Source organism: Gymnoscopelus braueri (genome assembly GCF_963280865.1).
Source record: "Gymnoscopelus braueri genome assembly, chromosome: 5".
Lineage (NCBI taxonomy): Eukaryota > Metazoa > Chordata > Actinopteri > Myctophiformes > Myctophidae > Gymnoscopelus > Gymnoscopelus braueri.
The window spans coordinates 36,289,451-36,304,578 of record NC_137606.1 but is presented as its reverse complement, the minus strand read 5'-3'; the positions used below and the strand labels follow the sequence as shown (position 1 = coordinate 36,304,578).

At 41.4% G+C, this 15,128-nt stretch overlaps 1 protein-coding gene across 1 annotated transcript in view; it reads left to right on the top strand.

Moving 5' to 3' along the window:
- snx19b (sorting nexin 19b) overlaps positions 1–2,359 on the top strand; it is a 40,644-nt gene extending 38,285 nt beyond the window's left edge. The window contains exons 13-14 of the mRNA XM_080428910.1: positions 32–119; positions 2,113–2,359. Coding sequence (XP_080285036.1) covers positions 32–119; positions 2,113–2,233 — 209 coding nt within the window. The 3' untranslated portion in view covers positions 2,234–2,359. The remainder of the gene's footprint in view (positions 1–31; positions 120–2,112) is intronic.
- The last annotated feature ends 12,769 nt before the right edge of the window (positions 2,360–15,128 follow it).

Here is a 15,128-nt window from a genome sequence, read left to right as displayed (position 1 = left end):
TAACAATTGATTTCAATGTGTGTGTATGTAGATCTGGTGACAGACATGCTGGGCTCTGACAAATACAAACTAAGCTGGCAAACGGCACACCAGTCTCTGCAGAATCCATTCATAAACAGGTACACACACACACACATTCTCTGTCTCTGTCTGTCTGTCTGTCTGTCTGTCTGTCTGTCTGTCTGTCTGTCTGTCTGTCTGTCTGTCTGTCTGTCTGTCTGTCTGTCTGTCTGTCTCTCTCTCTCTCTCTCTCTCTCTCTCTGTCTCTCTCTGTCTCTCTCTCTCTCTGTCTCTGTCTCTCTCGAATAAGGTGTCTTATTATCCTAGGTTCTCCTTGTTCTTATTTTTCTTTGAAGATATGTTGTACTTTTATGACTATACAGTATATTTGGGGTAATTGCCATGCTGCAGAATACATTTTGGACGGATCAGATGCCTCCCTGATGGAATTGCATGATGGATAAGAATCTGCTTCTCAGCATTGGGGAGACCACTAATTCTGACCAATTCTACAACCAAAAGTGCAAGAAACCTCCATCAGAAACCTTGCAGTGTTCTCCAGACCTTCGGCAAACAAACTGCCTGCACACTGCTAACAGTTGTTCTGCACCCCAGTTCTTGTGTTTGCATGCACAGGTGAGTGGCTTGGCTTTGCTTCCTCGTCGTAGGAATGGCTTTTTTAGCTTCAAGTCTTCCATGACTTCTCTGGACTGTAGATGGGTGTACCATGGTCCCACCGGTTTCTGACAGTTCTGAGCTGATGGACATCTTCCGATTGCAAAGGGAAGGCAGCTTAATGTGTCTTTCGTCTGCTGTTTCCTTGGCCGACCACAGCGTTTCCGGTCCTAAACCTGTTTCTTTGTGCTTCTGCAGAAGAGCTTGGACAGCACATCTGGAAACAACCTGTCTGCCTTGAAATGTCTGCCTGTGAGAAACCTTGCTAATGCAGAATGACCACCTTGTGTCTTGTTGCTATGTTCACCCTAGCCATGGTGTAAGATTTCTTTTAGATTAAACTGTGTTCAGCAACCTCACCTTTGAAACTTCTTCAGCAACCTTACCGTTGTAGTATAGCTGTTCCTCACCCAGTTTTATTCCTCCTACACAGCTCTGTTTTTGTTTATGACTTTGCTTCAACCTACATATTCTGTTGATGATCATTATCACATACAGTATTTGGTATAATTGCATCCTCTACTGATCTATATGTGAACAAAACCCTCACGTTGTTGTTTTTTTAATATGTAAGTGGTCTGTTACTTTGTTTCTTTCTTTAACAGCATATAAATATCACTGAAATATTTCACAATTATATTTCCTATTGACACTAATGGAGAAGACAGAATAACCCTATAAGACAAATGTTTTTGTGAAACATCTAAAGGGCCTAAAACCTTGGCACTGTGCTGTATATATTTTATAGTTTTATGTAGCTGTCAAACCAAGGAGATTTTCATAGACATCAAACAATTCTGTACATTGGTGCCGATGTATTGGAACATTCACTTTTTGGAAGGGTCTGGAGCAGGTATTCAAGGCTGTTGCAAAAGACCATGTCTTATTTCTCTGCTGCACATAGAGCTGAAATGATGTACGTCTAGAGGTGGATTATAGGTCTGTTCACTGTGATATTATGCAGTGGTTCCCAGTGGTACTGCTGGGGACTATTTATCCTACCAGGTAGTTAATTGCATTCACCTTATGTCCCAGGTTGAACTCCTTTGATAATACAGCTGCAGTCAATGATGCCAGCTGAATACAACTAACTTGTTGGAAAACCAGCAGTGCAAGGGGTCCTAGTAGGATAGAGAACCAGCACTACTACGATTGATTGATTTGTCAGTACTATTTGGAAAAGGAAATTAGTCTTGTATAATCATCAGCGGAATAAGTGCATAGAACATCAAAACTATTACAACAGTGGGGTGGCATTCCACTATGTTAACACAGACTAGACACACGTTAGGGTGAATTGTAAATCAGTGTAGTCTTGTAGATATGGGGATAAACATTGTGTTTGTACTGGCTGTCCTATAAAGAGTGGTGTTGATGGGAGTAGTTTGACTGTGAAGTGGAGGTGCAGTGTCTTATTGTAACCTTTTTGCTCCCCAGACACCTAGTCTACTGCATATGTGACCTTCTCCTGGAGTTCCTGGTTCCTGAAATACCAGAGGAATACTTCCAGAGAAGTCTGCTGCAGAGCCTATCCAAGAGCCCAGACAAACTCCCATGAAGACATAAGAACCGGTCCCCCCACACACACACACACACACACACACACACACACACACACACACACACACACACACACACACACACACACACACACACACACACACACACACACACACACACACACACACACACACACACACACACTTTAAGTATTTCCCATTGGTTAATTGATCATTTGACCCAGATCAATCGATATAAAGTATGTGTGAACTTTAGGCTGTGTGTGTTCAAATGAACTCATCTGGCTGAAGACTGAATATTCATTGTCCTCATCTTGGATCTCTTGGATTTGGCCCCTGAGGCCAGTCTCGGTCTGTCTCCAATTTAACCTTGATGTATTGACGTAGTATGTAGCTCTTGAACATGGTGTGCTGTACACATTTGTGCTTACACACACACACACACACGCACACGCACATACACACATCGCACATTTGCAGCCGTTTTGATTACATGAGAACACCTGGTTTGCATTTGATGGCGGCAAGGCTCTGATGTGCCGTGCTGAAACACAGATCACATCTAAATGTGCAGGGAAAAGCCTCGTCCATTCTCCACATCCAGCCTCTTCCTGCACACTAAAACCTCCGGCTTTGGACAAACTCACTTCAGATGGTCTTCACACTCGGCCCTCACCCCCCCCTCAGCACAGAGGTCCATGCATAGGACCTTGGTGCAACCGTACAATGCTCTCCTTGCTTTCCAGGAAGCAGGCTTTGCCTTTGAGTTGTGCTTACGTCCCAGTCCCAGTAGAAAACCAGCAGTTCTAGACGGGAATGAATGATGGAATGAATTTGATCGATTGATTTGTCAGTACTATTTGGAAAAGGAAATTAGTCTTGTATAATCATCAGCGGAATAAGTGCATAGAACATCAAAACTATTACAACAGTGGGGTGACATTCCACTATGTTAACACAGGCTAGACTCATGTTAGGGTGAATTGTAAATAAGGCCCTCACCCCCCACTCAGCACGAGGTCCTTGCATAGGACCTTGGTGCAACCTTACAATGCTCGCGTTGCTTTCCGGGAAGCAGGCTTTGCCTTTCTCCCTCCGTAAAAGCTCACTGTGTTGTGCTTACGTCCTATTAGGGGTCCCAGTAGAAAACCAGCCGTTCTAGAGGTGAATGAATGATGGAATTGATTTCCTATGGGGGATTACAGTGGAGTTTGTGTTTTTTGTTTTGCGAGCTTCATCCTTCAAATCCAACTAGGTCTCTGTTAGAGCCACACGAGTGTGATTGTTACACCGACTGCACTGCATTTCCTAAATTTGAACCATCCTGTGACCGGTAGACTCTTTCAAAAGGCAGACATACATGTGTTATGTTCTGTGTACTGAAAGCTCCAGATGAACAATGAGATCCTCACCGAACTCCCCCAACACATGATAAGATTGATTCTGTTCTTATGTCTTTTTCCCATCAGCCATGATCAATTGTTGAAACTGATCATCTGAGAATATATTTGGTGAATATTTCAGGTAATTGGTCTATGACTATGTATTAATCTATTTATTTATTTGTTTGATTGTTGATAACACTTTATTGTCTGTCAAATATGGTCTGATAACCTTGTAAAACACTAGAGGGGTCCCACGGCCAATATATTTACCACCCCACTTGTGTGTATGTGTGCGTGTGTGCGTGTGTGTGAGAGAGATGAGCCTTAAAAGATGACTTGAAGTGATTCACCTGCACACAGCAGCTCCTATCCCAGTCAGTGACCATGCCTTAAGTTGTTGGATCAATCTCATACAGCAAAATATTTATTTAATTTGTCTCAAAATATACATATAATGGACCAAATATATTTTAAGGGGCCCGTATTTATGTGAAATTATTTGTTAATTATTATTTGTAAAGCACTTTTGAAAATGTATTTGGAGGGTCCAAAACATATTTTGAAATACATTCTGGCCAAATTTGTTATATTTTGAAATATTCAGGTCAAGTACAGTATATACACAATAGTATGGGTTGTCACCACATTCAGTTGAATATTATGTCGCTGTTCTCCAATACTGACCTCTCTGCTGCCTGTTTTATGAAGGTACATCTTATTAATGCTTCTTGTTTTACTTTTTGAATTTGAATTATACTGTCGGTAACCATACAAATACTGGAAACACCTCAGTTAATGAAGGTATAGTGAAAGGATTATTGTGGCTCTAACGAGGTTTGATGTGCACTGTTCAAATGTGATTTAAGTCCACACAATCTCTTGGTTGATAAGGTAAATACGAAACCCTTCAATCTTATTGAGCCAATTAATGTATGTACTGTATGGTTTTTATGAAGTCATTGGACCAGTCAATATTTTTATGTCAGATTTTAACTATGTAGCAACTGTGTTTGGTGGTGATGAAGTAACAAATTACCTTTGCTTTCTGTTGTCTAATCTTCCGGGGTTGAGTCACAGTTTGCAGAGGCACAGTGGTTTTGTGGTGTTGAATTCCCCGTGGCCTCTTGGAGGCCCCCCCCACAAAAATAATAATAATCATATTTGAACTGGGGACCCCGCAAAATTATCATATTTGAGCTGGGACCCTTAGAAGCCGTTGAAATGTAGGAGTTGAGGCATTAAATTAAGTTTGACTCTGTTCCACAGATAAATATTGTGAAAATATTTTTTTGCCTCTTTCTTATATTATTTGACAATTTGGCCAATGTTTGACCAGTTTTTATAGTATAGTTTGTTTACTTTTGATGCAGTAATGGTGTTTTTTCTTTTCTTTTCTTTTTTTTAAATTAAATTGTCACTTCACTGTCATCTGGGGACCCCCCCCCCCCCAATCAAATCATATGGGGACCCCCCTGGGGGTCCCGACCCACAGGTTGAGAACCAGTGACCACTGATCTAAATGCCGCTACAACATCTTGGTTGTGTGGAGAAAAAGAAAAAGCAGTGGTCAGACATCATAACACTGCAAAGCTTTTTAGCACCCAGCCTCTGTTCCATGTTTCCTTGTGCCTGTCTTATTCATTTTGATTTTACTTCATGTTTTAATATTAGTGCACTGGTCCCCGATTCAATTCAAGCTTCGGTGAAAAAGTCTAATGTGGCACAAGAAGTATGACATGATTCATGCTTCTTTGCCGAATAAATGAGGCTTTATCATATTAGTCTGTATGTGTGGCTTATTAATCTTGCTTCAAAATAATTAATAATTGTGTGTATGTCAAATGCTCTGAATGTACAGTATTTCTCTCAGTGCAGCTCTAGTCAATGAATTTTGTCACATAGTAGTTTTAAACATTTGCTGTTCTTGTGCTTCAGCATATTTTCACAAACAATAAAACAGCCAAATGTGGGTTATTAAATGTGTTGTTCACACTCATTATTTTCCTGGACTGGATGGGGTAATATGTTTTACAAGAAAAACACTTCCATTTAATTCGCCCTGGCGTCGATGAGCTGTATTATCTTTGTAAGTTTAAACATTTAGCTTTGACTGGCCTCGATTTTGTACCCTGAAGTTATTAAGCAATGAACATTTCTGGAAAAGAGATGATTTGGGACAATTTGTTTACTGCCATTTGACATTGAAAATGATTGGTTAATCCAGCCGAGCCTGAGCTGAGTGCTGTTTAGCTTTGGTTGTAATATCATTATACTGTGTAGGTGAAGGAGGTAAACACAGGAATTATTTGCAGTTGTTTATCATGACCATCTCTCATTTAACCACAGCAGAAAACCATTAAGTGTGCCTCTTGGGGGCGGAGGTTGTGTGAATTTATGGATATTGTTTTGAACCTGGCCATCTCGCATAATCGTTTTCACCCATTTGTTTCTAGATCTTTTTACATGTTGATGGATATTAGTGAAGAACCAAATGCTGCACCATAGTCTCCGTGCCAAGTTCCTGCTGTGCCCTGCGGTCTCATGGTCTAGGTCCAACAACAACAAAAAGTGTGCATGAAATCCTGTAAACATCCTATAATTAAGATCAGAACAGCTTGTTGGATGCTGCCCCAGGGATTGATTCCAGAGGTAGTGGAGAGTTTGCATGGCTGGAGAAAATACACTAAGCAGAGATGCGACATGCAGATACAAATAATGCCTCTGACTGAAACTTAGGACATCCACCAGTACATTTCTTTCATTTACATTTTATTATTTATTCCTGTGCTTCTCAAAGTGTGTTCCAGGGACCCCCAGGGGTCCTTGAGGGGGTTCCGGGGGGTCCCCAGCAAAATGTGTTAAAGTTTAAGTTTAACCCCTTTAACCCTATATACTGTTTGAAAATAGCCAATCTACAGTACAAGCTCACAATGCGTCGCAATGCTATGCGTTGTGAGCTTGTAGATAGTAGCGGCTCGCATCCAGTTTAAAACCCTGGTGCTAGCCTATAGGGCAGTGAAAGGAACAGCTCCTTCTTACCTCCGGGCTATGGTCGATGCTTACACCCCTGCCCGACCACTTTGGTCTGCCGCCACGGGGCGACTGGTTGCCTCGTCGCTCAGTGGTCCTTCTGGCCGATCTACACGGTCACAGCTTTTTTCTGTTATGGCCCCACAGTGGTGAAATGAACTCCCCACTGATGTCAGGACAGCAGAGTCAATGCCCATCTTTCGCCGCAGGCTGAAAAGCCACCTCTTCAGGAAACACTACCCTTCCTCTTCGCCTTGCCTACTTGTTGTTAACTAGTTTTACGAACTCTTGTTTTATTGTTTTATTGGATCTTGTGTATTCGATACACTTATTTGTTTTAGCTCTTGCTCATTTGATTTTCCTATTTGTCTCATCTGTTTAAGAAAGTAGGTAGCTGATATATTGCACTTTTACCTAGGCGCTAGGTATACTCTTAGTTGCTTGTTTTAGAAGAGAATTCACTTAAGACTTCTGGTGATTAGTAATTTCGTTCCCTACCTATGTTGAATGCACTTATTGTAAGTCGCTTTGGATAAAAGCGTCTGCTAAAGACTGTAATGTAATGTAATGTAGATCGTTTATATTTTTTTAATCTTGAAAAAATACGCCAAATATTTTTAGATGGGGGGTCTGCGGCCAAATACATATTCATTTGAGGGTCCTTGACATGAAAAAAGAGATTCCCATGTTGGAAAAGATAGAAAAAACATAGTAGAAGTTAAGGAAAAATTATCCCGCCGTCAATTATCCCACTTATTACGCGGCTACTACTAATAAATTGACCCAAAAGTAACAACAAAACAAAGTATTTCCTTGCTTACGGTAATGTTTTTATTTTTTTCCTAATTTTTTATCTCACGATTTTGTAACCCATTTTTTTCACCCAGTGCCAATGCCTAAGCTTGTAATCCTGGGCGCTACTCTCCCTCTGCCTGGGGAGAGCCCCGAACTGAGCTCATACTTCCTTCAACGCATGAGGAGTGAGCAGGCTGCTGCTTATCACCTGACGGGGGAGTTTCCCTGGTAGGACGTAGCACGTGGAAGGAATACGTTATTCCAACCAGTTCCTTTCCCCTCCATCAGGCGCCCCGGCTGACCAGGGGGAGGCAGTATAGAGACCAGGATTGCTGCATGTTTTTTGTGGCGGTACCTACCCTGGGGGACATGGGGAGAACATGCAAACTCCACACAGAAAGGCCCTTTCGCCAACCCCACCTAGGGTATGGGCACTGAGAGAACGCGCCCACAGCGTCCCCGGTGGGAATCAAACCCATGACCTTCTAGCTGTGAGACGACAGCGCTACTGACTGCAGGCACCACCGTGCCCCTTGCTTACGGTAATAAAAGTATTTAATAAATTAATGCCAGGTGTGGCCGTCCATTCAGCGCAACACGGTCTCCTTGAAAAGCAACAGGAAGTGTTCATCAAATAGAATACATTTTCGGTTACCGCATTATCTTTTTCTCGCTTCAAATGTTTTCAAATGCACCGTAGCCGCAATGTGAGCTTGTGTAAATGGTTAACCCCTAATGTGTCACACAACCTCCTGTTTGTAATGTAATTACAGTATGCTGTATTAACCACTTAAACGAACCCTTTATACTTCATTGTCCGGGGCCACCAAGGGGTCTGTACTTTTTTCTCTACACCAAAATCTCTTGATTGATCCGATTTGCAGAGTTTTGGAGATTTCTGCTGTCGATTTCTGCTGTCACCCCTTATTTTTCAAATGTAATTTTGTGGTGCTTCGAGCACCACAAGCCAAATGCCATTGAGCTCCATTGTATTGAGATGATGGCATAAATCTCTAAACCACTGCAAATCACACCAAAACTATCTGAATGGATAGACAGCACGGGTAACAGGAAACACAGGCTTGCATTTTGAAACCATGTCTCTCCACACACTGAGCGGAGCGCTCTTTGTATTTCAGGGCAGATGTTTTGGGTCAAAGCCAGCTATCCCATCATTCCCACTACATGACCAGACTGACTAATGTGGTCTCCTTGGCAACTTGTTGTGCCTCCCCACCTGACACTGCCCCGGGGGGGAGTTAGGTGGAGTGGAGGGGGTCAGTGTGAGTGAAATTACTGCCCCAGGAAGCAGTTCTCACACCCAGGCATAACTTTGGCATAGTCGGGGGGAATTGTAGAGGTTGCTGGGGTGACAACCCAACTCAGCTTCTTTATTAACCACTTGAACCCCCATCATCTAATATTCTGGGGGGATCATTAGTGTTGTGTAGCATTGTGAGCATGTAGATAGGCCATTTTTAGTGAAGAGATTTGGTGTAGAGGGAAAAAAGTGGTCCAAGTACAGAGCCACCTCCGGTCCAATTTACTATGTCTTGATGGTATAAGTGGTTAATGTCCTAGCATGCTCCACACGCTAACATGCATACAGTGTTAAAGGGGAATACCACTCATTTTCATTTTCAATTGAACTATGTCTTTAATACACCTTAGAGCTGTTGTGTGGAAATAAGAAAAAAAGTCCCCCCCCCCTCCTTCTATAGAGGAGAACTCATGTGATCAGTGACATACGCAAGGTGTACTTTTGGCTGAGGGGGCGGAGCCAAAAGTACACCTTGCGTATGTCACTGATCACATGATCTCAATCAATTATCCAGTTCTAGGCAACATAAAAGGGGGGGGGGGACTTTTTTCTTATTCCCACACAACAGCTCTAAGGTGTATTAAAGACATAGTTCAATGTTGAAAATTAGTGGTATTCCCCTGTAACCCCAGTCTGTCAGGTGAAGAGAACAGGCCATCCTGGAATGGGGTCAGATTTTTCTCTAATGACAAAAGCTATAAAGCTTTGAAGACACCCCAGAAAACCATAATGGGTCCCATTCCTCTGATAAAGGAGAGCATAACAAAACTATGAATACATGTTCTTATTGTACATCGCAATGCATTTCATCGCAAGGCATTTTTTTTTATAAGAAATTAAATTATAACAACGTGCTGTGTGTTTAGTGTGCACTGGCTGATGTGCCTGTGTCTGTGTTAATATCAAAATTGAATTAATAGATAAAATATTGATCAAACTAGATGCAGTGGTAACAGTAATTGCACAGTTCCAGTTACAACGTCCTGCAAACTACAGCACAAAACAGCAGTATCAGCAGTTCACCCCCATGGGTCTTTCTCTCCAGATGAACTGTGTGCTTACAATCCGTCCTAATTTGTAGCATGCGGCCGGTGGTTTGAGAGAGTAAATAGATTTAAAGTCTTGTTTCGCATCGGTGTGAGCCTCCGTCTTCATGGGGCTGCTTTACATGGAAAACACATGTTCCTTCTCCCCTCGGCAGCTTACGCAACCTCCCAGCTCTGATTCCCAATGCTGTTTGACACGCTTTGCTCTCTGGCAGTTGGAGGAGACAATTGTGGCTTCTCCCCTGTCTTATTCTTTTGTTTTTATCCACGTCTTACATAAGAATATAGCCATTATACAAAATACAAACACGCGCCAAAGTTCAAATGTTCTTCTAGAAGAGCCAGACTATGATGGCAGGAGACATTTGAGGAGTAACTCTTTAGACAATACAGAGGAAACAGATCTGTGTAGGAACTCTCACCCAGACTGTTATTTTGCTGTAGCACTAACATCAATCTTAATAATAATCTCCTTTACCCAGACACAGACAGATAGGTGGAAGTTGAACCTTGTAGAAGATGAGAGTGCATTGGTTCCATTGTGAAGCAGCTGAAGAAAATGTTAATGTACTTGCTCGCTGAAACTGATTCTGATTATCAGAAACAAATTAATTATTGAATAAAGTACTGTATATTATGCTGTTATCTGTGGATGGAAACCTTGTATGTCCAAAACTGTTACTTTTCAGGAAATGAAAAGAAGAACCTGTGTTCCATTGGATATTTTTTGGATATTATTTAGTCTCAAGCTCTTGTTAATGGATAAATGTTTTAACACAAGACTCAACTACTTTAAAAACCGGCATCCCTATTTTGGGCATGTCAATATACAGTATATAGATCAAAAATAGTGAAAATAACAGATCTACATGCTTGTAGTTTGTGTAGCTAGTAGATCTGCTGTTTTCTGTACTTTTGCACAACACTGTCATACAACAAAGTATAAAATATGGCAAACAAACATAGAAAGACTAAATATGGAGATACAAGGTTTCCGGTGGTAGGGCACACATAGAAGGGGTTTTTCTAACGTCTCCACCACTTGTGAACCTGACATGAAGCAGGACTGACCTGAATTAGCTATTACTACAACATCAAACCATCCAGTTGGCGCAAATGGAGGTGAGCAATTCTGCCGACTCTTCTCACTATTATTTAACCGCATATGTTTGTCCCTCTATGATAGGGACGTTAATGGTCAGTCCTGGTTTGCAGCATGGCACTTCTCTGTGGCTTTAAAAAGTTGCACACATAACTGATGCCCCCCCCCCCCCCCCCCCCCAAAGAAAAATGACCTTTTAAACACCATCGACCAGCCTCAAACCTTCCACAGTAGCACAGGACCACTGTCTATGGCCTTCTAATCCACTGTTTCCCAAACAGTGGGTCGGGACCCATCTTTGGGTCGTGGACTAACTTTTATGGATCACAAGTAAATATATCCTTTTTTCCGTTTCCTAAAAACTGAGGAAAGAAAATTCAAAAGATAAAAAAAGTTTTGAATAAAAGTTTTTATCAATTAACAACAATTCCAAAATGTTTCCAAAGTATACCATAAACAAAATGGGAAATAAAAATCTAATTTACATAAATAAATAAAAGAAGTTAAAAAGTAGTGAAAATTGCAGATCTGCAAGCTCACAACGCGGCGCGAAGTGGCGTGTTGTGAGCTTGTAGATCTGCTATTTTCACTAGTTTGGGTACTGGGCAAACGTCTTAATTTCTCCTTTGGGTCTTGAGCTAAAAAGTTTGGCAACCACTGATCTAATCCACTGAGTTAAGGGCAAGGGTGGGCTGTTCCATGCAATGTATACACTTAGGCCTACATGGCTTAAAGAATGCAGCAACCATTTAAATACATTAACCCTGGCATCTCTATTTTAGGCTATATTTTTCATTTAATGAATGAATGAATTTACTCAAATAGTGACTTTACTATTTTTGAGCTGAACTACAAGCAAATGATAGCTTAATAACATTAAATTCTAACAAAAATACAACAGTGTTGTGAAAACAATTTGCAGGTAAACTTGTGCCAAAGTGATACATACAATATAAAGGCATCTCCCTTAGGAGCAAAGCTAAACAATCTATAGAACACAACAGCACCCTCTGCTGTTCAGCACAACTGTGTGACTGGGAAAACGAAAGCATGCTTTATTAAACTCAGAGTTATAATAATATATGAATCTGGACTGCAACTACAGCCTTGTAGCAGCATATTGCACAGTATGCACACATTGCCCATCTGTATTCATCCCAGCAGCTCGACACTGAGATGTATTCAACTAATAATAGAATTGGTTAATCTCACGGACTAAAACTGTATTATCTATATACCTTTTATCTATCATAGTTTAAATGGATGCGAAAGCACCCATTTGGCACTAGAGGGTGCTATGACCAAAGTGTCGATTCTGTGTGCCATACTGGTGGTGACCATGGGGAGGTGCTGTGTGGTAAACTGTTGACATTCACCTGTTGCTCTCTCTGTGACTACTTTCCACAGCATGATGGAGTTTAAGCCCGTTTGTTAAGTCGTTTTATTTATTTATTTTTGAAGTCTCTCTCTCTCTCTCTCTCTCTCTCTCTCTCTCTCTCTCTCTCTCTCTCTCTCTCTCTCTCTCTCTCTCTCTCTCTCAAACGTCAACTACTAAATTCCTATTGTGCCAGTCAGTCAGCGCCAGTCAATCCATATTTAAGAAACAGGACAAGCATCAATTCTTTCTCCATTAGGAAGCATTTACATACAATAAGATATTTTATAATTATATAATCATTGCCTTTTGCCGCATTTTCTGAACCCAATTGAAACCCAGGCCATTTTGTCTTTCTCCATCTATCTATTATGGTTTCAGAGCTTCCAAGACACCTCCCTCACCACACTTTGAACACATGTTACTGGATCCATCCTGTTTGCCACTTGTGTACCAATCCACTATGCTCTCCACCTAGGTCGCAATGCAGCTGAACACGTCAAGCAAATCATAACACATCCACAGCTGTAACCAGGATTGTTTGCTGTCTAATTAATTGCACCTGCTTAATTGTGCTTGTGTTGTGCTTGTTAAGTAGACCTAAGCTCTCAGGGTGGGGTGAATGGATTTTGTAAAAAAAAATCCAAGGAAGCTAAATTAAGGAAAGGTCACCAATGTAATTTTCTCTATCCAGCAATTCCAGCTGGCAGATGTGTTGCACTGGGTGGCAAAATGCAGCCAGGACTCCGATGGAATACTTTGGAGTCAATGAGGGCCAGGTGGACCAGTTTATAAATAATCACTATTTCTGAATGACTGAGACCTTAATTTGTAAAATACTTGGTCCAGGAAAATAAAAGAAGACATATTACAAATTGTTTTTTGCTGTGTTTCTTTTCGATGTGTACACTGTATAATTTTATAGAGGTATTTAAAGAGCACAAAATAAATTTATGAACATGCCAAGTATCGTGAGACTTACTACCGAGCCTGAATCGATACCTGCCGCTGCTTGCCTCAATAAAACTACTTGTGCATATCCTGTGCACATCTAAAAACCAGTGGTCACAAAGCAACCTGTGATATGTCTTCTTTTATATTCCTGAACCGATTATATGACGGTTGCAATTGTTCAGAAATAGTGTTTGTTCACAAGCTGTCCAACCGGCTCTCATTCACTGCAATGTATTTATTTCATCAAACTGAGTGTCATGGCGCATGCCTGGCGTTCAGCACGTCTCTTCTTTAATTTACCTTCCTTGTCAAAATCCAGGAAACTGTGCATTTCACCAGGGTTCAAAATGGATCATTAGATGATTTCACATGGATCACATATAATTGACTATAAACAATCAAGCTGCTGAAATGTTGGCAATCTGTACTTTCAGACCTGAATACTTTACAACCCAGACAAACCAAACAGAGTAATGTTGCGTTTACTCAATAGTTTATGGTTAACCACTTAAAACCCATATGTGTACTTAATTGACCAGGGCCTCCCAGGGCTCTATACTAGGTCCGCTAATATTTCCCTCTACATCAAATCTCTTCGAAGAAAATAGCCGATCTACAAGGTCACCACCCATCGCAACGCGATGCAACAACATTCTTTGAGCTTGTAGATCAGCTGTTTTCGTGGAATGTTCACCCCAGAAAAGGGATGGGATAGAATAGGTTTCATGTGTGGTTAACCACTTTCACCCTGGAGTCCCTAGTTCAGGCATGTCATTATACTGTAGGTGAACATTCTTCTTTTTTTCCCCGTTTTCTTTCTTTTTTGTAGATCTGCTATTTTTGCTATTCTATTTATTCTTTACTTTTTTTTTACCTCTTGAAAGCATAAAATAGGGCTTATGGTTAATGAAGAATTCACAAGGAGATTTGAAACCGGTTGAGAACCATGTTTTTTATTTGAGATTCCACAGACTGTGTCATTCCTTTGTGCTGGTCTCTTGTGTCTGGACTGGAGTTAATGCTTGGTGTGCAGTGCAGCTGTCTCCCACTACTACCCCTCACATGCAATCAACACTGTCTTCTTTGTTGCATTAGTTATTTTCCTGAAGCAAATAGGAAATATAACTTTGCTCTCTCCTTTTCTCTCTGCCAAGTTTGGATGCAGTCTGAGTCTGACACAGTCTTGGCGTTCCACAGACCAGTAAACAAAGCTAGTGATGAAAGCATGTGATGGATGGACACATCTTGGAGGTGTGTGTGTGTGTGTGTGTGTGTGTGTGTGTGTGTGTGTGTGTGTGTGTGTGTGTGTGTGTGTGTGTGTGTGTGTGTGTGTGTGTGTGTGTGTGTGTGTGTGTGTGTGTGTGTGTGTGTTCACAGGATTGACCTGGCTACTCGCTACACACACACACACACACACGCACACACACACGCACACACGCACACACGCACACACACACAAGAAACAGAATGATTTGGCCTCTTTCTATCCTAATTGTAGAGGAAATGTCCACAGGCTGGGTGAATAGGAGGTCAAGTGATATCAGTCAATCAACCCTTGGGTCAATACTTTGACGTATAGTCACTGTGACCCTCAGAGGACCGGCTGTGCATAGCTGACCCAAAGCCTAATTGGCTCTGTGCATAACTGTAGTCCCAGTTTTCTGAAGGCGGCATGCCCGTTTCCCGTTCCAGTTCATTGCCATTGTTCATAGCTTTGTTTGATTGGCTCAGCAGCAAATTTGAACTGGAAACACCTGTCAAGGTGTAATGTGTTTCCAGTTCAAACCTGCTGCTGGGCCAATCAAAAGAAGCTTTGGAGAAATGAACTGGAACAGGAGTGCAACCCTCTGAAAAATTTAACTACAGTCATGCACAGATTATTCTCCGTCGTACAACGGTGTATAATTTGGGCTTAATAATAATTG